General features: G+C 41.7%; 1 protein-coding gene across 1 annotated transcript; it reads left to right on the top strand.

Moving 5' to 3' along the window:
• Positions 1-1391: 1391 nt before the first annotated feature.
• On the top strand, positions 1392-25803 carry uqcc1 (ubiquinol-cytochrome c reductase complex assembly factor 1). Its single transcript, XM_071900059.2, has 9 exons — positions 1392-1579; positions 3174-3281; positions 6100-6207; positions 10656-10728; positions 14411-14468; positions 14923-15031; positions 20231-20308; positions 20744-20857; positions 24321-25803. Exons 1-9 carry the CDS (start codon positions 1505-1507, stop codon positions 24453-24455), a joined length of 858 nt encoding a protein of 285 aa, XP_071756160.2. The 5' UTR covers positions 1392-1504; the 3' UTR covers positions 24456-25803.
• The last annotated feature ends 1026 nt before the right edge of the window (positions 25804-26829 follow it).

The following is a 26829-nucleotide window of genomic DNA, read 5'->3' as shown; positions in this document are numbered from 1 at the left end:
AACTCTTTAGGAAATAGCTGTTTTTTTTTAAATTAGGGGGTTTGGGTATTTTTTTTAGAGTTGGAATTAAAATTACTTACACTGTTAGATATCATCAGTTTGTGATTTTCAGTGTGTTCCTATATTCACTTATGTGCTGTTTTTTATCAGTGTTAAAGTTATTTTTTAGACTGGATTTTTCCTTTGAGGTTACGGTCAGGGTGCAGCATGGGGAAGTGAGTGTTTAGGTTAGCATTAGTGATTAAGGTATGAATAACTTACCCTCAATAACAGCGTCCTCACAAGTATAGCAGCAAAAAGGATGTGTGTGCATGAGTGAAAGCACTTCCATACGTGTTTATGGCTATCCAACATTCTTGTCTGTACTGTATGTGCGCCTGTGTTTTTGCATACATGTTTTTGTGTGAGGATGAGACTGATGCATTTATTTTCTCAGATCCCTCATGCAGAAGTGTATTACATTTTGTGTGACTGTTGGCTTTAGGGCCGGGCCAGGAAACAGTCGGATGCCTGGATGACTTTGAACAATCTGCGGAGCCAGCCATGCATGGCCCTGCTTACTCTGCGGCACTGGAAACACTGTGCTGCTGGAGTCTGGTGTAGGAATATTTTATGGGTCCCCCTTGCATATAACTGATGCTTTATAATGTTAATTTTCAGGGTTACTCCTTCTTCCTCTGACAGCCTATAATTAGACTGAAACCCAATTATGGTGATAGAACAGAATATGTGTGTTATACTTAGAAACAACAGAGAAAAATAGTGTCCTTACAGTCCTTTTAACTTCCTGATGTTGTGATATAATTTTAGCCACACAAGTTCCTCTGTTTTATAATGTATTTCCCTCAGTTTTGTAATCTTATTGTATGTCAGTGTTTAGACTGGGCTACTATGAAAAGCATTTTATTCCATTTTCTTACAGTATGTTGTGTTGCTTCCCACTGAACTTGAAACATCAATTCAATAATCTGTTTTCTTAAACTACTACTACTCATCATATCATATCATGTATCGGAAAAACGTTGAGTACCTATTGCAATATTTTATGAATATCATAGTGACACCATCACAGTCTATGCTATACACCCACTGTTCAGTACTACGGACGTACTAGTCCCTATGCAGGAATATTATAGGAACATTGTAGTGATTTTTCATTAGGGAAGCCTGCGTCCCAAGGCAAAAAATGGCATTTCTTGGTGGTCCGCGTTGAAAAAGTTTAGGAATCGTGGTAACAGACTGTAGGACAGTTTGAGAAAAAATATCATGACAAGAAAAGAAAAAAAAAGTCAGTTAGTGCTGTATCGAAGCGGACCCTTCGTGCGCCGACCTGTTTTCTGAGCGGAGGCTATTCGCTGCTGCACAGATTCTTTTGACATTGCTGAGGAGGAGGTGGGACAGTACTGGCGTTACAAAACGTGAAGGTTTAATTGGGGGGGAGCAATTAAGTGGCTGCCCGCTCCTTAGCTGAAATATTAGGATATTGTGACTTTGAAGCGGAGTCATGTATCGGCGGCCGCTGCAGTCTGCCGTCAGAAACGTTGTTAATGTGACAGCGTCCAGAGCCGCCTTCGGAAAGGTAACAGAACTAGCGTTAGCTTAGCTGGCTAATAATAGCCTTTAGCCAGCCAACACGTAGCACTGCATATAAACTGGTAGATAAGAACTAGTTGGCTTTCGGTAAATAAAGAGTGATTGGAGATAATAACATTACCCACAAAATCAAATGAAAGCTCCCAAACCTTGCCGGCATGGCGACGTGTATGTGTGTGTGTTTGAGGCATCATCAAATCAAAACACCGCTAGCTAGCTAACTAGTTAATACGATTACTTACCTGTGTCAGTTGGTGTCTGTAGGTGAACTTGACCGTGCTGCTTAACCGTCACTTCTGCTCAAGTTAACTGTCACGAAACGAGTCAAAACCAATGAGTCCAATGACCTATATTTCTCAAAGGAATAAAGTCCAGTGACCTATATTTCTCAAACTTTAGTCAGATTTCTGAAGGCACAGTCAAATGTATTTGAATTCACAGTTTTTAAGTCAAATAGACACTGATACTCTAAAACACTCACTTGAACTAACCCTAACCCTATGTTCTGGCTTTTCCACAGCACTAAACAACCTGTAGGAATAATACTGAGAGCCTTAGAGGCCTCTCAGAATCTGTGATTTAGGAAAAAGTTGCATTGGAAGTTATTCAAATGTTTGTTGCAAGGAAATTATACAAAATAGGCCCACACAATAGGCTACGCATTTGTTCAGGTCAATATGGTCATTTAAAGTGGGCAACCTCAGAGTTTTAATTTTGCAGGGAAAACCAATGAAAATCTTAGATTAGGCTAATAGGCCATCCGATGTAACAAAAATTTGGATAACAGTCTGGGGGCTAAGCTTATCTGAGAGCTTTTTTTTTTCCAAACATGATTTAAGTTTATATATTTTTTTTTACCCCTCAGGAAATGATGCAAGGGATTGAATACTGTTGCAGTGGTTGTTAATATGTAATACGGAGTTGATGAGGAGATAAAGTGTTGTTTTCTTCCAGTTGACCCAAATTCTATAGAGAAAGAAATTAATATTTGTGTTAACTAGAGAGATCCCATATTAATTCCCTGAACCCTCAACAAATCACTCTCTTAACTATAATAAGATGGATGAACAATGTCATATAAGAATCACTTTCTTCTTGACAGAGTAATGCTATCTGACAGTAATTGGGTTTTAAAATGCAAATTTCAGTGTGAGATGAGTTGTTTTTGTCATTTTGTGCTAACAAAACCGGTATGGTGTGGCTCTCATTCATGGTCTATTGTTCAATTTCCATCATGAATCCTATATCATACTGTACCACGGTGTGGATCCACGACAGTTTATCTTGAAATGTGGTGTATGAGCCTACTTCCTACTGTAGCACCATGCAAAAAGTTACATTACATTACATTTTTGATGATCCCTACTTTGTAATGTCACCACATGCTTCTGCCAACAAATGTTTGCTTATCAGTACAAATGCCTGTCAGAGATTTTGTCTTTCAAAAGCAATGGCCCTTCTCACTCTCTCCCTTTCTGCTTCCTCTGTCTTCTCTCTTTCCTGGCTCTTTTCCCTTCTCTCTCTCTGTCTCACTCGTTTGTTCTCTCTCTCTCTCTGTCTCTCTGTCTCTTTCCATCTAGGTGTTAGATCAAGAAGCTTGTTTTGCCAGAGCTTTAGTAGCTTGCCAACTGGCCAGAGCCTCCTCTCCCTGTCTGACACCATGTCGGACACTGCACATCACCACACAGGTAAGGGGACACACACACACACACAGATATCAAATATAATGTAATGTACCAATGTAACCATGCTGCAACGCAAAACTTGGGTCTTTCAAACTGCTGATTCCTGGCTATGGCTGATGGCTGAAAAATCCCATCTGAAACGCACACAGTACGCTCACTGTTACATATGCATACAGGTACATGCACACAATTACCCTGAAGATGAGAATTTCGGCTGATTTCCTCACGGTCATAAAAAAAATGTATGAAAATTCTTACACAAAGAAACCCAGGAATAGCCTTGGAACAATAAACTGGAACAAATCAGAGAGGTGACTAGGGATGTCAGTTTCGGTTAATTTTGCTTTCGATAGGCCGACACCCATTAACCGGTAACTAACCGGTTAATTTTTAAGAAAAAACGCGAAATGACGTGAAATACAAGAAAGTGGCGCTTTCCTTTTAGTCCGGCGCTCCATTGACTCAACTAGTGCAGTGCCCGTTCGCCTCACTGCTACACAGAGCGCTGTTCGCTTGTTTATTCAAAGTTTATTAATAATGAACGTGTCGCGTGTCCAAATTGCACCAAATCCGACACTGCACGTCCCCAGCAATACACCCGCCAAGTGTAAAGTAGATCGGACGAACGCTTCTCGAGATATGCGAAGGACACACACACACACACTCACTCAGACTCACAGACAGACAGACAGAGATTCCTTGCTTTAGTAGATAGATGAGCTTTGGCGCCGCATTTCGAAGCGCTGTCCATTTGCTGTAATTTGCATATAAATATCTGCACTTGCTATGCACGCCGCGGCGTAGCCTGTTTTAATATTAAGTGCTGACTCCGCCCACCCGGGCCAGTTTCGGCATACGCCGGTAGCAATTACAAGTGGACCCTATCCTACAGTCCCTGCTCTCAGCGGAGGGAGGGGGCTACACTGTGTGTGGGAAGCGCTGTGATCATCAGACCTCTCTGGATTAGACAAGCAAGTAGAGAAAACCAGCATCAGCCGTACCAATTTATTGCTAAATGCTTTGGGATTCAACACATTAACATTGCTTCCCATGGTCAGAAAAATTCGCCAGATTTGTCGCTAGTCGCTTTTGAGAAATAAAGTCGCCAGGGGGGTCTGAAAAGTCGCTAAGTCTATTGACAAAGTCGCCAAGTTGGCAACACTGGTGTATGCAAATTAACCTATAGACCGAAATTAACCTATAGACCGACATGCGTAACCGGTCAAAAATATTCTCGGTTGTTAACCGATTAACGGTTAACCATTGACATCCCTAGAGGTGACAGATGGTTAAAATAAGGGAGGAATATGGAAAATATTGGAGTAGGAATTTAGCTTAACTCACTAATTGGCAACTACCAAATGTCCTCATTACAGGTCATGTAAACATGTAATCAGTCCCCATCCCACACACACACACACATACACACATATGCACACAAGACAGGCACTGAATCAAATGGCTGAGCTACTGAATATGATTTCAAATATTTCACAACACATGAAGGGCATTTTACCCATTTTCAAGTGATGTTGGCACCTTTTGAGGCTGTTTGCCCATCTTCGAGAAAGGGTTTCTGTCACTGTACAATAGGGATGGGACAATATGTTTATCTCACAATACAATTTGATACGCGATATGGGCTTCAGGATTATACGATACCTATACAATCACGATACAACCACAATACAATGTAATAAATAAAAGTTCAATGACAAGAAAGTCTGACTGTGCAGAATTATGTTAGTTTCTGAGCCACAAATCTTTCTAGTGATGGCATTGGCTGCTAGAATGTAAACAACAATTTAAAAATGTCATTACAAAGTGCGGACAATATAATTTTTGATGGAGAGATTGTGAAATTGTGATGAGCAAACCATCTCATTTGTGATTACTACAGCAGAATAAAATGTAGCTAATATCAAGATTCATTTTTCTGCCCCATGATGCGTATTGTCACATTTTTATATTGTGATATATTGAATTTCGATATATCGTCCCATCCCTACGATGCAATAAATTGAGACACACAACTCCCAAACTGAATGAGGCAGGTCACTTGGGTTACTGGTAGTAACAGCAGTAGCTTTTGCCAGCATTTTACTGCATCTTGACAATAGAACTACACCAATGAAATATTGTATTGTATTAAGTTCACCACAAGAAATTAATCTACTTGAAACCATTTCCAAATACACTTTTTGCCCATACTGATGAAGGGTAACTTGGGTCATGGTGGCAGTAATTTAGACATCAAGGCATGGAGGCAACGCAGCCAACAACTGAGAATAGGTCAGACTATTAATTTACTCAACAGCTGCACTCTCCCAGTAAAGGCCAAGTTCTGCAGGTGTGTGTCAACAACATCAGTTGTGTGTGTGTGTGTGGGTGTGTCTGTGTCTGTGTGCTGTTGATGTAATGAAGGATATATGTACACAGAATATAAAACCTATTTTAGGAGCTGCTGTGATATCGCTATCAAGGCTGTTGTCGCTCTCCCTCTTTTTCCTAACTCTCTCTCCATTCTCCCTCCATCATGCCCTTCATCCTCCCTCCTGTCCACTGTTCCCTCGCTTGTTTCTTCTCTGTCTCCCTTTCTTGCTATTCTTTTCTTCTGCCACTCTGCCTCACTCTTTCACTTCCCTCTTATTTCTTATCTCCCTCTTCCTTCCTTTTCCCTTCTCTCTACTCTCCTTATCCTGGCTCACTCCTCCTTCCTACCCCTTCTCTCCTCCTTTCCTTCCTCACTCCCTTCATCCTTCCTTCCCTGTCTCGCTCGCTCGCTCTCTCTCTCTCTCTCTCTCTCTCTCTCTCTCTCCAGCTCTGTCATGTGAAGGAGACGCCCCAGCACACAGAGGAAGAGGTCGGGGCCTTCACCAAGCTCATTGAGGCCATGGGCTTCACAGGACCCCTCAAATACAACAAATGGGTGAGTGATGGAAAGGACGAGGAAGCAGGGAGGGAGGGAAAGAAGGAATGATAGAGGGAGGTAGGGAGGGAGGGAGATTAATGGCGGGAGCAAACGAGGGAAGGAGTGATGGAGGGATGCAAAGTGTTAGAAAGCAATGGGGGAAACAAAGGAGTGGGGACACCAAACTCATCCAAACAATTGTCCTCACCTCACAGAACCCCTTATATGTAACAAGTGGGTTTTTGTAAATTACAACATTAGCAAACCTCCTTTCTCTTTCATGTATAAAAAGTAGGGATGCACCGATATGGAAATTTTGGGCCGATACCGATAGCTGATTTTTCAACCACCACAATTGGCCGATACCGATAGCCTGCCGTTATTTTGTTTCGTATTGACCCATTTGTGCCCTGCCAAAATAATCTATATTCTGCCCTTCATTATACTTTGCAATGAATATAGATTTAAGGATCAGCTTTTATTGTAACAACTTTCACATAACCAAAAATGCCCTTTTTGAAATTGAACTAAATAAATAGAAAGCAAATGAAAATATAGATTTAAGGAACATCTTTTATTGTAACATTCTTTCACATAACCAAAAATGCCTTTTTTAATTAAAATAAACAAATAACATTAGCTGCGTTTACATGGAGCCTTTTAATCAGAATAGTAGCCCAATCAGAATAAAAATGCCTCATATAAGGTTAAACGCCTCAATCAGAATAAACTGGCCGATCCGAATGAAATTTCATTCCGTTTGAGAGGGGTGGTATAACCCTTTCATAATCCGGTCGATGGATACAATTTCGTCACGTAAACACTCATTCCGATCACTTTCTTTATCTCGCCTCTTTCTGCACATGCTCACGCATTTAACGTAAGTCATGTCAATTACGTTACCCTTTTTTTCCGGGAGGATTCGAATGGATGTGCTTGTTATTAACTCCAGGGCGCTCGGGCTCGATGTAACGTTAGGCGGTGCAGCCCGTTTTTATATCAAGTCCTGACTCCGCCTCTCCGGGCCAGTTTCAGTTTACAGTGGTGAAAATTACAAATGGACCCAATCACTGCGGGGGCAAAACAAAACGTCTTTTTCTGACACTTATGGAGTCGTATGTTTTGATAAAACTGTTGCTTCATCAGAAAGAACAGCAGTAAAGAAATAACCGACGCAGGTCCATCTTTTAAAAACGTAAGCCCATGTTAGAGTACTGGATTCGGTGTTTTGGGCATGTCAGAAACTTTTATTCTGATTACATACTGTGGAGCATGGAAACGCACATCTCAATGCGATCGTTATATTTAGCGCTCATGTAAACACTTGCGTGGCAATCTTCCTTCGGAATGATTTCATTCAGAATGAAAAAAAATGTCTCATGTAACCGCAGCTTAGTATTGTTACCTCACGCTGATAGGCTGTCCTTCCATTCAAACTTGAACGTCTTTGGAAAAGATTAGTGACGCAATATATGTTAATGAGTATCGGCCACTGCCATCGGTGGATTTAATCTTATCGGCCGATGAGCCAATTGTAGTCAACAATGCAAAAATCGGCCATTTCCGATATTCAACCGATATATCTGTGCATCACTAATAAAAAGTAATGTCTACATAAATCACAATTCAAATTTTCATCATATTATTCAGGAAAGTAATTGGGAAGGCATAGTAGGGCAAATCAAACCCACAAGTCATTGGGAGTGGGGAAAGAAGCATTTAGATCAAAGGTCATTGGACGTGAATATTTAGCACACATGCATGGGAGTAGGATTTACAGTTACGCATTGATGTTTATAGAGAGATGACAGATGCTCATGTTTATGTGTGTGTGTGTGTAATAGAGAACAGATATCCGTGGTGTGTGTGTGTTGAGTGGCCAAATAGGTTTGTCTGTATGTGTGTGTTTAGGAAAGTCAAATAGGCAAATCATCTATTTCCTTATAAATGACACATAGGCAAATTTGTGCATGTGTGTGTGAGAAAAGTGAAAGGACACATGGGCAAATTGTATGTTTGTGTACAGGGCAATAATAACTTTTTTGTCCATTGGCCGCAGTTTTTATTACTAAAAATCAAATCTAAAAATGAAGAGAAGCATACCTGCCATAGCCAAAATTTACCAGTATTTGGTTGGTGGCAATTTGGCTGATATGCAAATTGAGTGTGTGTGTAAGTATAGAGAACACAATTGTGACGCGTGTGTGTGTGTGGAGGACAGTTACATGACTCCAGTGTGTGAGGTGAGGTGGTCAGAGGGGGACAGGAGAGCTCCAGTCCCCCCAGCAGGGAGCTTTAATTATGGTCTGTCAGCCAGGAATGTTCCTCCCCAACACATAAACGCGCACTCACACACGCACACAGAAAGACTCAAGACTCAACACACAATGCGCTTATTACCAGCCGTTCATGCTTGCTGGCCCTGTACAGGATGTTGCCTTGGATAGCCAATATTGGTGAAAGAAAGTAACCTGCACACACATTAAAACCATATCTATTCTCTCTATTTTCCATTCTGATCAGTGGCTTGATAGGTTGCTGTATCTGTGCTGGTCGTTTTGATCTTGCCACAGTGACTCATTAATTCCAAAATGCATCAGCTGTTTGAACTATTTTACCAGTCAATGGGACAGGAATAACCTTTAAATTATGATATGTGTCCTACTAAAGTGGCTGGTATTGTGACAAACGTATCAGTACAAAGATTGATCAGCATTTGGCTGGTGGCTAGGGTTAAGTCAAGTTAATTTATTTATATAGTCCTTCATCACAAGCATGTCTCAAAGGATTTTACAGAGAATGAGCCTAACTAGATCTAACTAATCAATAATCAATCATAGAACAGAATGATATAAGGCAAACACAAATAAGTTTTAGCAAGACATGGCAAGCCTACCTATCCTACATAGCCTACCTGGCACTTAGACCCTCAGTGCATGCAAGGAAAAACTCCCAAGAAAACCTTGTTAGGAAAAAAAATGGAAGACACCTTGGGCGGGCCGAGTCAAAGAGGGATCCCCCACCGGGATGGCTGAGCGTGCAATATGTGCTGTAATTTCCCAACCTGCATGTGAGCCACCTCAGGATAAAAAGGATTAGGAAACTCTTGTGACACTTCTTCACCACCTGCAACGGTTTCAAATTCCAGTGGGAAACATTTCAGCCTTGTGACACCACCCCAAACTTGTAAGCCTCTTCGTTTGGATCGCAGCCTCCTCAAATATTGTCCAGAAATAAAATTAATTTGGGATACGTGTCAGGCTGAACAAATCATGCTAATATACAAAAATAAAACTCATAAGATCTTTATGGCCAGTGCCTCCCAGAGAGCTCGAAGGTTGTTTGTGGTGCTTGGCATGATGGGTAAGATGCACATAGTCAACAGTAGAAATGAGTTATTGAAGTGCCGTTAATATGTTCAGGATCTTTTACGATTTCATCTTTTTTAGTCACATTCATCTCATCACACCCTTGTAGTGTGTACGTTTCCCAAGAACTCGCACATCGTAAAAGCCTAAAGGATTTTTTATGGTCATGGCGAAGGTTTGGTTGTGTGGGAGTTTTTTGGCCAAAGAGTCTAGGAGGTGGTGTAAGTGCGGAGGAATGCGGGTTGGTGTGTCATCTGGCAAAGTGTTGGGCTACAGGCCGGCTTGGCATGAGCTGAACACATCTCTGACCTCATATCCTGTTTCTGCTCCGAGGTCCATGCTGCCTTCTGCGTCTGCAAGCGCTGCGTCTAAATTGATTTGTTTGTTTCAACCCACCACGATCACACGGACCCATTACAAACAGTAACTGACACATCCTGAAACCCTGAAACAATTCAGTGAAAAATCACGAGCATAGAGAAGAGGGTTGAAGGCATTTGGTTAAAGGGAAATACCACTGATCTTAACCATTCGATATGTTATCTCTAAGTTTGTAGAGGTTTGTGCTTGTTTTAATTTTAGAAGGACAGATATAGCTGCAGCGACAAATAAATACCCATTGCGTTGTGTGACAGTATTTTTAGCTACTGATCATGAGTTTCCAGTAACAACAAATGTTGGTACCGCTGTTTCCCTGAAGCCAGAATGGAGAGCAACATGTTAGGACTACACAGCTATGGCTTAAATGACAATCCCTATTGTTTCGCTACATGCTGTGATCATGAATATTCATTGCAAAAATGGCAGTATTTTTTACTCAAATCATCACGATTTGAGTAAAAAATCTTTATTCCATTTACTCCATTTTTGCATCTTGTATCAATATCTTGACCATTTTCGACTGCAGCTGGCATTCTAAGTAAAATGAAATATTTTAATATTTATGATATGCTAAGATATGCCAACATCCTATTATTTATTAATTGTGGAATCTTTAAATCTCAATATAAGATTAATTGTACAGCCCTAACATGTCTGTAAAAAATGTTGGGTAATCGATTGCTAATGATGTTTTCTCTTTTTCTTTTGTCTTCGCAGAAAATCAAGATTGCTGCCTTGCGCATGTACACATGCTGTGTAGAGAGAATCAATTATGACGAGTTCTTTGACGGTAAGTCTGAAACGGCTCTAATGAAGAGCAAATCAATCGACAGCATGGCACCAACACTGTCAGGGTTAGAGGTTTCTTACGGGGAAGCCACACCAAACGTGATATGTGAAGTGGCCAGTTCTGCCTCCATTCATTTTCTATAAGAAGCAGGCAATTCCCTGCACAGTGCTGGGATGCCTTTAAGCACGCAAAGCACGGAAAGGTGTCGGGCAAAAGTTGAAATTCAGTTAAATTTATGCAAATGTGCGCAGTGGTCACCATGCGATAACAAATCCATTTGGCCAAAGAAGATGATATTGATTGTGCAACGCTTCTACCAGCTTTCTGCCTGGAGAAACAAGATAGATATTTTGTTGGTTCCCCTGGTGGGTCGACACCATTAAGACAAACTTCTCAGTGAACTCGGTGAACTTCCTTAGCAATAGTTTTTCCTCAGTCGATTTGGATTGATTGAAACTTATTTCTCCATGTCCTGGTAAGTAAAAGTTTACACGGCTATCTAAACTCTCTGAATATCCAAATATTTGGGTCGGAAAAGTTGTGTCAGCTCTGCTAAAAATGCGTGCAGTGTGCTTTAATATTCATAGCAGTATGGTGCTATGAATATTAAAGTTCTCCAGTATTTTTTTTTTATCATTTGCTTGTCAGCAGATGACTTTCTCTAGAAAGAATTAGTTATTAGATAATTTACAGCAATGTGTTCTTTACTCGGGGGACCTGTTTAATGTCTCCATGACAGATCTATGTGTTCCACCCCAAAGTATTCGGGAGAAATCGGTATCAATCTCATGCCGTCGTCAAAGTAATATTCAAAATATGATTTGATATTAGCTTAGTAGACTTAAAAATATGATAAACGTTGATAGAAAGCCTGCAGTGTTTGTAGGGGAAAAAATCTTTTGAAAATATATTATGTCCCCCGAGAGAAGAGTTTGAAAAGCACTGGTTTACTGGTCCGTGGTCAGCATTTATTCAATTCATGAGAGTTGAAAATGAGACTCGTATACCAGCATAAAACTGACTGAGAGACCTGAGCCTGGGATGTTAATGATCTGAACCTGACCCAAACACTCCCTGTGTTAAGGCATGACTTTCCCTCAGTGACACACACATTCACACACTTGGTTCACTGTTGGCACTGGTACTCATCCTGACAAGGCCAAAGTATACATATACATAAGCACACACACACACACACACACACACATTTCAGCATTGGTTTGGTACTAGTCCTGATCCAAACATACACACTCGCACTAAACAGTAAGGCGTTGGTAGTGGGACCAGTCCAAATGGAGCTGATGGGCGTTCAGGGACACTGTCACCACCTGCCTGACACATTTATTTGACACTTTACTGCCTGGCACACATGTACACACACACACACACACACTAACTCTCTCTATTGCTCACACCCACCCACACTTGGAGCCTGCTGCTTGTACCATACTGCATTTTAAACCTTCTGCTCCAGCAAAAGCTCGCTCATGCATGTTCAGTATGCAGTGTCCCCCGGTACATGGACTCAGAGATGTGGGTTTGGTTTCTCAGAAATGGTCCTGGTGCTGCTGCTTCTTTACCCCAGTGGTTTTTAGACTTTTTCAACCTGGGATTAGACAAACTGTAATTGCAATTATTTGACAGAATATTGCAATTGCGATTTAAACTGTGATTAATATCATCACACGATTTTCTTGTCATAAATTCTTTAGAACTTTAAAATTGAAAAGTGATTTTGGTTTTTAAAAAAATAAATAGATGTCAGTGTGCAGGTTTGAGTATGATGAAAGGTTTTTACCAATATTGTACTTTATTCATGGACCAAAAATTAATTAATTAATTTGCAGCCTCTGCAATTTGGAAATTGCAGAAGTTCATATTGCAATTTTGATTTTTTTTTGGTATTAATTGTTCAGCTCTACATGGGATCCAAATTTGGTGAATGCAGCCTCACCCTGGTACCAAGGCTCATTAAAACTGTAGTTGTCACAGGGAGACTCACATGGCAAACATCTTGTGTCCAGACTGATAGTTTAGGAAACCTTCATTTACACATTGCTCAATGGAATTGTAATGATTAAAATAAATAGTTGTCATTTTTTAGTAAATTAACACATTTTTTAAAAGTTGTAGCATAGACGCAAACATAGTTCAGCAAGAGGAACATAAGGTTTTGGGAAACTGGCCTGTGATTAGAGAGTGATGCTTAATTTATGCTTGATCGTTAACGTTGGTTGCAGAGCTGCACAGGGAGTCTGTAGTGGCCACAGTTTCACAGAGACGGTCCACAGACGGTCTAGAGACGGTCCACAGACGGTCTAGAGACGGTCCACAGACACGCTTCGCACATCTAGAAGAATGTAACTACCGTATTTCCTCTAATAGTGGCCGGTAGTCAATTAAAAGCCGGGTCTCCGATAATGGCCGGGGCCGTGGTCGACACGAACAAATAAAGGCCGGCCCCAAATACAGGCCGGGGAAAAAAACAAAGGAAACAAGACTAGGTCAAAACCTAGTATATGGCTGGACCGTGTTCGTCTCCTCTCTCCGCCGCTGTCCTCTCCACCGCACCCACGGCCCGTACCTATCGGGGACACCTGGTGACGCATCGGCGTCGGGACCCCGCCGAAATCTCGGCTGGATCACCGGGAACAAATCGGCGCCCAGCTATCGGCACTGGCCGGAACCGTGTCCCCGGGAAACTCGAAGCGTCGGCCGCTAATACATCCATGGTCGGCAGTAAGCCCTCGGCGCACTGAAACCTCCATGCCGCCGACAGAACAGAGGGCTGTCAGGTGGACTGAGCTCGCGCATCGAAATAAACGGCGATATAATATAATTGTATAGATTCTACTTTAGCTTCAGTTAGCTTCATCTTACATGCAAACAACGGTGGATACCGGTAAACTCCTGGTGCCTGTTATACATGTAACTGTAGTTTGTAGTAACATACAAGTGCCACAAGATGGCAGTATGCCACAAGATGGCTCGGCCGGCGGAAGTCTCTGGAGCATGCTGTCGTCGATTACCGTAATTATCGTAATGCATTGCAGTAACAAAAAAACGTCTACCTAACGTACCCCAACAGAAGCAGATCAGAAAACAAGGAGGCTTCGTACTAAAATATGAGCAAATATACTTATCAAACAGAGGGAATTAGAAATAAAGGCCTGTCTCTAATATAAGCCTGCTTCCAATAAAGGCCTGGTACCCTCTGCAGTTGAGGTAAATAAAGGCCCGGGCCAATATTAGAGGAAATACGGTACACGCCAGGGGCCGCAGAGAGGTTGATTAGCTTATCAGAGTAGTTGTGCAGGATTTACGAGGAAAACACTATCTCACGCCCTTTCCGACGTTATATTCAGCTCATCCAAGATGGACCGATTTGAAGAGAGGTTAGCGGAACAAGTTCTCTGGTACCGGTGTCTCTGTGACCCGTCTTATAGCTAGTAAAAAATTTTACCATGAATGGCAAGAAATCGCTAAAATGCTGCAACCCAATACTGAAGAATACACCAGACAGTGGAAAATTTGTTAAAACAAAGAAAAAGCTAGCTGAAACAAAAGCAGTTTATGGTCTGTGCATCTAGGTACTATTGTAGGGCGCAATACTGTAAATGACTGGTGTAAGTGTCAATTGTCCAACCACTTTTTGTAACGTTAATGTGTGTGTGTGTTGCAGAATGCTCCCTCCCCGACACGCTCAACTCTTGGTTCCTGGTAGCACAGCTGCATGTATGGTGAGTTTTACACACACACACACACACACACACACACACACACACACACAAGCATATATACGTACATGGATAGTAGTGTCGACTTTTTTCTGTTTCTTTTACATGCCCCATATAATGTGTTTCTTTTCCACTATTCTTCGCTCCATCTTCCGTCCCTCCTTTGTTTTCTGTCTTTCTAATTTCTTTTTCTTTTGTCTTTCTTTTCCCTTCTCTCGTCCTTTCTTCTGATTACTTTTTGTCCTCTTTCTCTTCTTTATTCTCCCCTTTAATCATTCTCTCATTTCTCTCCATCTTTCATCCCACCCCCCACCCCCGAGCTTCTGATGCTGCTTCCTCTCACTTTCTCCCTGTCTTCCTTTTTTTTTTTGCTTTCCCCTTTCTCTCCTTTCTTTCTGTCCACCTTCCCTCTCTCGCTCCCCCCTTTACCTCTCCACACCCCCCTCCCCTCCACTAGGATGTGTTTGGTGCGGATGCGACAGGAGGGCAGAGAAGGAAAGTACATGTGCCGTTACATTGTCCACTCCATGTGGGAGGATGTAGAGCAGAGGAGCAAGATCATGGGGGTAAGTGTGTGTCTGTGTGTGTGTGTGTGTGTGTGTGTGTGTGTGTGTGTGTGGGGGGCAATCATCAGGACACTCAGCAGGAATAAGCCCACAATATCATGTAACAGCATTTCCACCATACATATTGTACATACATTACATTACATTACATTACATGTATAGCCTGATGCACAGCATGTCTATGACAACACACCGGATAAGTATATCCTAATTATAGCAGCCTAACCAGTTTTATGAGTCATGTTGAGGCCATAAGAAGATCATATCACAGTAATTCCACCATATGCAGCATTCAGCAGGAGAACGATGGTTAAGTCCGTCAGCGCTGGTGGAAAGTCACGCATAATGAGCCTGCAGACGGAACTTACAAAAGTTGAATTTTCCCAATTTTTGCCTTCTACCGTGGCAGTGAAGACAAAGCAGATGGTGAAAAGTCGACCAAAATGGATGCACATACATGTGTTTGTCCATCTGCTCTTGTCTCTTCTTCCAGTGAAGACAGTAGTTTTCTAATTCTGTCCGTTTTATAGTCCGGTAGAAAAAGATGTCTGGGCTACTCAAATTCCCTGCTAGGCTTCCACTTCACAGTGGAAATCCTATTTAATAATTCATGCAAAATATAACGTAATATACTTTTTGAAATTAATAATTGAAAATGAAACGTCACACAATTCTATTTTATGGATCGTTTTATATTGTATTAACACACATGGAATGGTTTAACCTCTTATTTATCAGAATCGACTGACAGATATTGACTTTTTTAAGCCAGTGTCAACACAGCAGTATAGCAGTATCATTGAAGTCCCCCTTCATGCTTTTATCCTACATTAGCACTGCAGTAGCCATAGTAGCTGTACAGTTGTACAGTGCAACAGAATAAGCATATTGCTACATAGGTCACTCAAAAAACTAGCTTCCAAACTGCTACTCCTGCCTTCTGGCAAATGAAAACAACAAAACATCATTCTGTTTAATAATAATTCATTACTTTAGAAACAATTCCTCTTGGGGGTGAAACAGCATTGCAGCAAGGTGGAATTGCTCTATTGCATGCTGAATAAGAGGCCGATTTGTTTGTTTTAAGTTTTACACCAGCATAATTGTGCCAACGCTTCTCAAGCAGAAAGTGTAGCCAAATCCCAGGAGAGTCGGCCTGGCGGCTGTCGCTGCGTCCACAGAGTCGCTCCTCTATTCTTTCTCAGTGGAGCAGCTCCAGGAAGTGTCGCTCGTTGACATCACAGACTTAAATCTTGGCTTCTCTCGCGTGTAGCTTTCAGAAAGACTTTCTCATGTACACAAATCTAGACTTAACTGTCAAAGATCATAGGGAAAAAAAACATACTGTAATTCTGTGGGGGTGGGAGAGTGGTTTTTTTTTGTTGGTGCAAGTGAAAGTTATTTCCTTACTTTCTCACTTCTGACTGAACCACATTTGTCATATATGATCATTCTGGGGTCTGACCCTTGCACTTTGACTAATATATCGGCTTGCCAATATATCAGGGCGATTTGGCCTTTTATTAAATATCGGATATCGGCCAGTCATGTCGTCCACTGCCAATATGACGGAGGTTCCTCCCTGAACACAGCTACATGGAGAAAAAAAAAAAACCAAGTTAATTCATCGTCGCTCCTGGCCCGGGCCTTTTTAAATCTACACTACCAGTCAAAAGTTTGGACACACCACATTTTTCTTTATTTTTACTATTTTCCACATTTTAGAATAATAGTAAAGACATCAAAACTATGAAACAACACAAATGGAATTATGCAGTGACCAAACAAATCAAAACTATCTTATATTTTAGATTCTTTAAAGTAGCCGCCCTTTGCCTTGATGGAAAGGCAAAGGCTTTTGAAAGAAATTCATACATAGGCATCAACTTCACTATTTATATTGGTCTAAGAAACAAATTTCAAGCATTTAAGCACAAGCCTTTAGATCAAAATGGCTTTAAGATGATGAAAAACATAGTACATTCAATCAAGTGTGTCCAAACTTTTGACTGGTAGTGTACCTGTAATCCTGGCCTCACACTTTTCACTGCAACACAGGTTAAGTCTTTATTCCATCTTGTCACTGAATTTTAGCCATACAGGTTAGTCTGAATACACTGGCTTTGCATTATTGGGTGCAAAATTAACACCAGCCTCCAGCCAAATGCTGTTAAGTTCGCCTCCTTCACCAGCCACTGCGGCAGGTTACAAAACAATCATTTGACGGTCTCACTCTGAAATTACAGTTGGCTGGTGAACAGTGAACCAGTGAAAGTGGCAGGTGAGTTTTGGGGTACGCCAGTCAATTCGGCTGGTGGATGAAAAGGTTAAGTTTCCTGCCCTGCCTGCGTATAAAAACACTTCCATGCTGCCAGTCGCCACATATATAATCCAAGTCACTTACGATTGCTCACTGAAGTGAGCTTTAGTATGGCTTAAAGGCTGACGAGTAAATACTAGAAAAATCACATCTCTCTATATTACGCATGATGTTAACCAAGTAGGATGGTTGAATGGGAGCCAAGGTCAAGCTCAGCATTTACTATGAGGTCTTTAGTTTTACTCCTTTAGCCTCGCGTGACAGAAAGGGGTCAGAGATGAGAAATTACTGTGGAGTTTGTGAGGTCACTCTTGCTGTGTGTGTGTGTGTGTGTGTGTGTGTGTGTGTAATGGGCGGAGCGTGGGGGAGAGAGTGCGTGGGGGAGCATGGTGGGGGGGGGGGGGGGCTGCAGGTGTTTTCACAGCTGCGCATGTGAACTGCTTTTTGTCAGCATACGTACATACACATGCATATATCCTCGTGCATGCACACACGCATATGCACACACACACACACACACTCGACCAAAGTTGCAAGAGTTCAAAAATCTCATCTTCATCAACTCCCAAACCTTAACCCTAACTTCAACTCTAAACTTTCTCCTATTAAAAGCCTCATGGGGCCAGGGAAATAACAGACATGATGGACACAAGTTATGAGTGCAATAAAATCTTATGTTGTATGTTTGAAGGGAAAGGTAGCATGAATTAGAGGCATTTTTAACCATTATTTATCCAGGGAAAGTTGACCAGTAAGGATGGGATGATATGCTTATCTATAGCGATAACATTTGATACTCGATATGGGGTTCACGATTCGATACGATGTGATAAATAAAAGTTCAATGACAACAAAGTCTGACTGTGCAGAATTATGTTTATTTCTGAGACACAAATCTTTCTAGCACTGGCATTGGTTTGCTAGAATGTAAACAACAATTTAACTAGAAGGGCACTCGGAGAGCGCAGACCTCCGCCAAGGTTCGTGCTATTATTGCTTGTTCGTGAGTCGGATCCGGATCCGCTCCAAAATGTAATGGGTTCTTCCTTGGCCCATGCTACACCCTTCCACGAAGTTTCATGAAAATCGGGCCAGTGGTTTTTCCGTAATCCTGCTAACAGACAAACAAACAAACAAACGGCACCGAAAACATAACCTCCTTGGCGGAGGTAAAAATGTCATTACAAAGTGACAATAATATAATTTGGATGGAGAGCTTGTGAAATTGTGATGGTCAAGCGTGTCATTTGTGATTACTACAGCAGAATAAAATGGAGCTAATATCACCATTCATTTTTCTGCCCCACGATACATATTGTCACATTTTTGTATTGCAATATATTGAATTTCGATCCCATCCCTATTGACTAGGCATACATGTTATTTCCCAGCACTACCATGCTTCAGACTCACACAGTTGTAGTCATTCTGAGTTTTGTAGCTGACCCTGACCTCTGACCTCCATAAGAGGCAGGACAAGAGAAAATAGAATTTCCCTATGGGGCTCAATAACGTATCACATTATATACAGACTTTGACCTGTTATGGAAGCATGTTTTCCAGGCAATTTATTTTGGAAAACATACACCTGTGGTTTGGGTTACAGTTGCCTCTCACTATTCACCCCCTGCTGTGTCCCACCTTGTGCAGACACTGTAACATTGTGTCATGTGATATTATTCTCCATTATGTTTAAATGTTGCTTTCTGAGTCAACTTCTCTCATTCTCGTTTTAGGGAAGTATATTTTTCAAGTTATATTACAAAGACATATCTATTCTGTGTGTGTGTCAAATGGAAGAACCTGGCCTACAGCCCACACAAAATGTTCATAATCAAGCACATATTTTTACAACACACACACACACCGACACACACACACACACACACACAGAGGACCAGTGATTGCAGTTGTTCTTAGGTTTCATGCTAATTGTGGTAAGGAGCAGTGAAAACATTGGTCATTTTCTCCATGTTCGTACCTGCTGCCACTGCCAGTTGACACCAACCAAACTCTACATCGACACACGCAGCCATCCCCCCTTTCACTGCATGCTTGCTGATCTGCTGCTGCACTGTCCCCAAGAGAAATATTTAGGAAAAATTAAGTTTTGTGTTGCAGTACATTCATTTGATTCTACTGTATTTGTGTGCAGTGTTATTATGGGGCAGATGCAGGATAAATGCATGGAACTGACTAACTGATATGATTTCCTTTGGTGAATTCTCTTCTGTTCTGAAATGTCTAGAAAGTAACTATATTGGACGATGTTTCTGCACTGTTTAAATTACGCACTCGATTGATTCTATTAATCTTGATTGTATTTATTTGTGCTGTGACTATGCTTATCTAAGAGTTTTGTATTTTTATGTTCTTGTAAGCAACTTTTATGTACAGTATGTCCTCCAGATTTTTTTTTTTATCTCAGTGAGACTTACCTGGTTAAATAAAAGTTAAATAAATAAAATAGACGGGCATATAGTGAATGGTTATTTTCACTAAGTTGAATGAGGTCCAGACAACAATGGCAAGTCATTCAGGTTTTCTTGACAACAGTGCTGCAGGTCTTTTTGATGGGAGCAGCTGTTCTCCCTGTAGCTAGAATTTAAATGTCGGTTAATAGGCTGAGCTGTATTAGTGCCCAAAGCTACAGTGGCCCAAAGGAACGTGACTATCGTGTGATAATGCAAGAGGAGAGGATGGTGTGGGTCGTCCCAACACTGCAATGGATGGCAATCATCCCCTAAAGCATCTCAGTATTCAATAAGATCAATACATCTCTCTCTCTCTCTCTCTCTCTCTCTCTCTCTCTCTCTCTCTCTCTCTCTCTCTCTCTCTCTCTCTCTCTCTCTCTCTCTCTCTCTCTCTCTCTGATGTAGATTGATGCCATCCATAGAAAGGAAAGTATGAAAGCAATGACGGAGACCTTCTATGCAGCTATATTTGGATATGATGAGGTAAGAGACCCTTTTTTTATTTCTTAAAGACTTAAAGAAACAAAACAAAAAAAGGAGATTTGGGAGAAAGTGTTTGAAAAGTTATTGAATTTGATGCAGACAAAATCATTCTGTAGGTTTTATTAAAATTGGGAAAAGGTGCTTGAAATTTGTTCAATTGCAGGTATGGATTAGGGCTGTTAATTTCACCTAAAAGTACAATTTGACTGTGGACTGAAATGAGTCAAATTCAACAGAAATTTGAATATTGGTATTGTGTAATTTTGTATTATGTGTATTATGTATGTTCTGTTATTCAAGTTCTTTAAATATGGGTGTGGCAGAGAATGAGAATCTTTGGATCCAAGGCATGGGGAGCCAGTGATACATTCAGTTCAACATGTGTGTGTGTGTGTGTGTGTGCGTGTGTGTGTGTGTGTGTGCGCGTACCTGTAGGGAATCCTATCTGATGACTGTGTGCTAGCAGCAGCTCTGTGGAGGAACTTGTTCAATCGCCAGTGTGAAGACCCCAAACAGCTAGAACTCATGGTGGAATACGTACGCAAACAGGTATGCGTGTGTGTTTGTCAATTTGTTGTGAGCATCTGTGTGTTTGTGTGCTCCATTTATATGTGTGTGTCATGTCTTTGTGTGTAATGTCTTCCTACCTCTTCTACATTTGCGTGTGGTTTATTTTTCATCTTTTGAAGGAAATTGTCTCGTTTTCAGAGACGGTGCTTTGATTCATACTGTAAGAGATTGTCTTGGTGAAAACAGATTCCTGCTGTTTCATATTGTGTTTACCACGAGCCAGCTCCTTTTCTCCCTCTTCTTCCCTGCTTTCTTAGGAAGATAAGCGGAACAGGTTTAGGTACACTTAATTTGCAAATAGTAATGGTTAAAACTGAATAAGAGAGGAGGAAGAAAAAAAGAAATACAAACGGTGTGGATAAGACACAGAAAGAAACCCCAAGCATCTTTATAAAAACAGACAGATTAATTCAGCAATGGAAGCCAATTGACACCAAATATCAAGTAGAATTGTTCAAAAGCACTAATGGCAATTGAGAGAAATAATTTTTTTTTTTTTTTAAATCTGCTCTGATAGAAATTATGTCGCCAGAAGAATGAGTGTTGTAGTGACTGATTGATCTGTGTTGCACCATATCGCAGCTAGTCAAGATTTTGGGCGTACAGTACATGGCAATGAGATCGGGAAAGCTCATTGGACATCTCAAACTTACACACTACATGGGTTGAGGAATTAAATCCAATGCTGGTAGTAGGTATTGGGTCAATATGAGGCCAAATGCTGGATGTCAGTTTTGGGAGAATTTGCCCAGTGCTAAAATTCGACACTTTTTTCTACCCGTTTCCGCTTTTCCCACCCCCACCGGGCACTTAACCGACTCGCCTCCTCCCTCCTCCCTCCTCTCCTCTCCTCTTTGTATATTTTCTTTCCCTCTGTGAGATCGAAAACACTCTCCTGGTTTTAGAAACACCTGCAGGCCTCCATCTGCTGCCGGGGCCGTCTGGTCCAGGACCTCAACTCTCCTTTTTCCTCTCACTTTCTTTCTGTTTCTGTATCTCTCTCTCTTTCAGTGCTTCTCTCTCTTAATGTGTTTGTGTCAGACTTCTGTTTTTTCATCCTTCTTTCTCTACTATTCTTTCTTCCCCTCTATACTTTTCTCTCCACCTAAACATGTCCATATTCTGTTTTATCCTTTTTCCTCTTTCTTTACTAAACAGAAAAGCCACACTGTACCAGACAAACAGGACCTGGTTGGCTACACGCACGCACGCACGCACACACACACACACACACACACACACACTCAGAAGCAGGTGTGTCAAAGGTCATGGAAGCAATGTCCAACTCAATCAGCCATCGAAGTGTCCCCTGCTGTGTGTGTGTGTGTGTGTGTGTGTGTGTGTGTGTGTGTGTGTGTGTGTGTGCGCGCGTGTGCCGCACATGACTCCCAAAGCTGTGACAGTTGGAGTCTTACATCAGAAAACAAACAAATGACATGGTTGCCACACTCACTAGTTGCGTGTGTGCGTCTTAGCATGCGTGTGTGTGTGTGTTTGTGTGTGTGTGTGTGTTGGAAATACAGTCTCTCTTAACTCTCTCGCGCTCGCACACACACAAACACACACACATCCGCAGGCAAGGTAAACAAGTCAATCAGGACAGAGTCACTGTGCCGTCACAAGTGTAGTGTATAAACCTGCTGTGGCTGGTGACAGGATTACACATGCCCGCACATACACACACACACACACACACACACACACACCAGCCTCACAGTGCCACAATTCTGACCCCAACTCCCATTCAGTTTGCTGGAAAACACCAAGTTTTTGGCAAACGGCCTCACCTCAGGCATTTTATTACATCAGTGGTGGGCGTTTAGCATGTGGAAAGCCTGGCCCTTCATTTATTCATTTGTTTTGTATCTCTACTTATTGCCAGATGCAGTACATCAGTTGACTGGAGGAGGATGACCTATAATCCTATAACATCAAGTACAGTGCTTATTAACGGAAAACTCCACCCTCAGATACTCCTACACTGTTATGTATCATCAATTTACAATGTTAACTTCATTCCCGGAGTTATTTTCTTATGGAGTGTTTCTTTCTTGGTGAACCCACTTTCCCTCAACCTGCCTCGTCTACTTCTACTTCAGTTAGTGATTTCCCACGTTTCCCACAATGCCTTTCGACAACCCCCTGAGAACAGGCATGAACTTATTGCATTTAGTTGTGTGCTATATGGTTAAGTGGAGAGAGCGATAGCGTTACCGATAGTAAGAGCAAGAGAGCAAGTTTTTCCAGTCGAGAAAAAGTGAGAGCGTGTCTCTTACTCCAAACGCAACTTCTCTTGTAGCTGCATTGCATTCTGGTCTGTTGTGGCTGCTGTCAGTGGAGAAATTGGTCTCTCTCCTCTTCTCCGATGGATTTCTCCCTGTGTGTTTGTTGAACGTCTCTTGGTGCAAAATGGCGGCTCTAGAAAGAAGCCCTCGCTCTTTGATTCTGAGGGACTGACACCAAAACCTGACGTTTACCGCTGATGTTTTAGATCCTGAAACATTTTCTGCTGTCAAACTCTATTGTAGCTGCTCTGAAAATATCACAACATGACACGTCCTCTACATTTGGCCAGTAAGAGATGTTATTAAGAAAATTACTCCACCAAACAACATAGTAGACCCAGAAATGCAAGGTACACCGCCAGTAGCTGTGTTTAAACAGTGTTAAAGTGCATTATGGTGTATTTTTCTTTTAAATCCCATCTTCCATCGTAGGCTGAAACTCATCTCCCTGCTGAATCATATCCCCCCTCTCCCATATCTTCCTCCTCTACTCACTCTTATCTTGAAGTGGGGAAAAAATCCCATACACTTCTCTCCTTAGGCTCTTATTTCTCTTTTTTTTTTCTTTTCCCATCACTTCACTCTTACCTCACAGGAATAACAGAAATACTGTCAGAGCACTACGGCTCTGACCCTTGACCTTCTTACTATTAATTGCTTCTAACGGGAGTCATCTAAATGTCTGAAATGTGAATGTGATTTATTTATTGTATTTTATTGTAGCACAAAAGTGTAGTTCATACAAAATACCCATAATATATTAATATATACCAACAAAAGCAAAAACACAACAAGTGATCAAAAATCATGAAGAGCATGTGCAAGGAAGATCAAAGAAACCCCAAGGGCCTTATGGAGTGTCTCCCTTAACAAAATATAGGAGAGTTAGAGTTAAAAAACAAAGCAATATTAACAAATAAATAAAAATAATACTGGTGGCAAAAAAGTAGAAAATAAGTAATTGAATATGAAAAGGAAACAGAAAAAGAGAAGGAAAACAAATGGAATAAAGACAAACAAACAAACTAAGGAATAAAGAGAGAAGGCAGAAGAAAAGAAGGAAAACCAGTGAAAAAGTATGTCATTAATTATACCAAGACAAAAAGAAACAGCAGTGTGATAGCTCAGGTAATTAAAACTGAGACTGTTGTGTCCAGATGCAGTTCATCGACGCCCTGGACGGGGAGGACCTGCTGCTGACAGGAGAGGTGAAGTGGCGCCCCCTGGCGGAGGGGAACGCACAGAGCATCCTGAAGGTGGCCACGCCCACCTACAACGACACCGGACTCTGAGACGGAGAGACGAGACCCGCAGTCCCCCTCTTCTGCTTCTTTTTCCCTCCTCCTCCTGTCTGTCTGTCCACTTCCCTGATTATTTTGTTTTCTCTTTCTTCCTCTCTTTTCCTGCCACCTATGTTCATGTTAGCTTCTAAGATGGAGCGCTACACTCCTTTTTCTCCTCTCTCCTGTCTCTCTTTCCTCTTTTTCCCCCCCCCCCCCCCCTCCGTCTCCCCTCATCCAGTAAGAAGGTGGGATTTTAAAACAGAAGCAGGGTCTGTTCCTTTTCTCTCCTCTCTTCACTTGTCTCCTTTTCTCTCTCTCCCTCTCCTGCGTCTTCTCCTCTTCAATCCTTCTCTCTCTCTCTCTTACGGTTACAAGGAGGCTATGAAAAGATTTTTTTTTTTTCCTCACTTTTCTTATTCACTCCTTTCTGTCTCCTCCTCTCCTCCCCAGGCACACATCCAAATGAGACTGGGCTCTGAGAAAATCCTCTCTCTCTCTCTCTCTCTCTTGCACCTTCCTCCTCTTCCTTTCCTCCTTCCTCTCTTGCACCTTCCTCCTCTTCTTTCCTCCTTCCTCTCTCAAATTATTTGTCTACCAGAATTCTGTTTCTGGACGCTCAATATAGGCAGGATAGGCAGTCAGGGATTTTTAAACCTGATTTTTACGCATAGACACACACACACACACACCCCTCTCTTGACAACCTCGTACCCCACCAACCAGCGAACCAACCAATCCGAAAGCAGGGAACGCCACACATCATCATCATCATCATCATCATCGTCGTTCTGTCGGTTCTGAGAGCCCCTCCCACTTCCTTTCCCCCCCCCACAAACTGTTGCACTTGCTGTTGCGGGAAAAACACACACACACACAAGAAGAGAACAAGACGCTGCTTCTCTATATTTATATTTGTCTCGCTTGTTTCTTGAATGCCACACTTATATTTATAAAGTATTTTTTATGTACCTACACGTTTACACACTATTCTCTCGCAGAGTTGTTAGCTAAGACTTCTGACATGAATCACTGTGGGTCAAACGTTTCATATATATAGTCTGTGTAAGGACCTAATGTTGCCCGGCGACAAGAGAAGATAGTTGTAGTTCCTTTTCACTTTGTCAGAGGTCTTTAGTTCAGCAGCTCTGCTCCTGTCCATCGGCAGTCCGTCTGTCTCTCTGTATGGTGCAACTGTTCGTCTGTCTCTCTTGTCAGTTTTCCCATGATGCTCTCAGAACCGTACCGGAAGCTCAGCTGTCCCAGACTCGGGACGTCATCGCTGTATTAAATAAAAACAATGAGGCTTTTTGTTTTAAAAAACGGAATTAATAAAATGTTCTCTGGATGTATAATACAACTGGGTCTCTGTTTGTTTTCTTGTGCTATTTTTGGGACTTTTTGAAGTGGGCAAGTGACTTGTGTGGAACGGATTAAGGAAACACATTGACTTTTTAGTGAAGCTCTTTGATCAGCCGTCCATTTTGCAATGAGAATATTGGCAACAGTTGTTAATATGCACTGTCCCTATTAAACAAATAAATCATAAATCTGCCTCAACCTGACTTAAGGAGCAGCTAATCCACCTAAAACTGTTTTATTCTTGTCTTAATTCTTATTCAAAGGAGAGTTTTACTGAAGGAATGAAGGCATCGGCATAAAGTATGATCTATTGGCAGCTGCAAACCACAAATATCGGCATCGGTCTTCAAAATCCCATATCAGTCAAACCTTGTTTAGAACTTTGTAGTTCCACAGCGGAGCGTACAAGCTGCGTTTGCATCGCCTGAAACCAAACTACTGAACTAAGTATTGAACACACAGGTGAAACTGTTACCAGTATTCTCAATGCATAACAGGAAGTTGATTAAAGAACTTACTCACCAAAAAAAAATTGGGTGTATTTCTTTAATCCACTCTCATTCCACCTGGAAGCCTGGAGCCAACCGGCTAACAGCTACAGAATCCCACCAGCCAGTCAGCTGGGACCTTTGTTAGAGAATGAATGGAGGCTGTAGAGTTACCATGGTGACAAGGGTGTCGGGTTACACAGTGAATGACAGACCCACAGCAGTCTTATCTGGTCTATCTGTGTGACCCCGATAACGGGGACAAAGCGGGGTGTGTGTGTGTGTGGCATGTGCGGCACCGTTTGAAGAGAGAGTGTGTGTGAAAGGAGTGTTTGAGGAAGTGTCAAACACAGCAGTATGATCTCACGTTCCTCTGTGAGCCGGATAGAAGGGCCAAAGGTGTGTGTATGTGTGTGTGTGAGAGAGAGAGAGATAGGATGATGGACAGATCCCTGTTAGAAACTTCACAATGTTGTGTTTGAGTATGTGTGAGAGAGAGAGAGCAAGTGACAGTAAATAAAAGGCCCCCACCTAGG

This window comes from Centroberyx gerrardi, chromosome 5 (assembly GCF_048128805.1).
Source record: "Centroberyx gerrardi isolate f3 chromosome 5, fCenGer3.hap1.cur.20231027, whole genome shotgun sequence".
In the NCBI taxonomy this organism is placed as follows: domain Eukaryota; kingdom Metazoa; phylum Chordata; class Actinopteri; order Beryciformes; family Berycidae; genus Centroberyx; species Centroberyx gerrardi.
The sequence above is the reverse complement of the archived record's forward strand: the minus strand, read 5'-3'. Positions and strand labels throughout refer to the sequence as shown.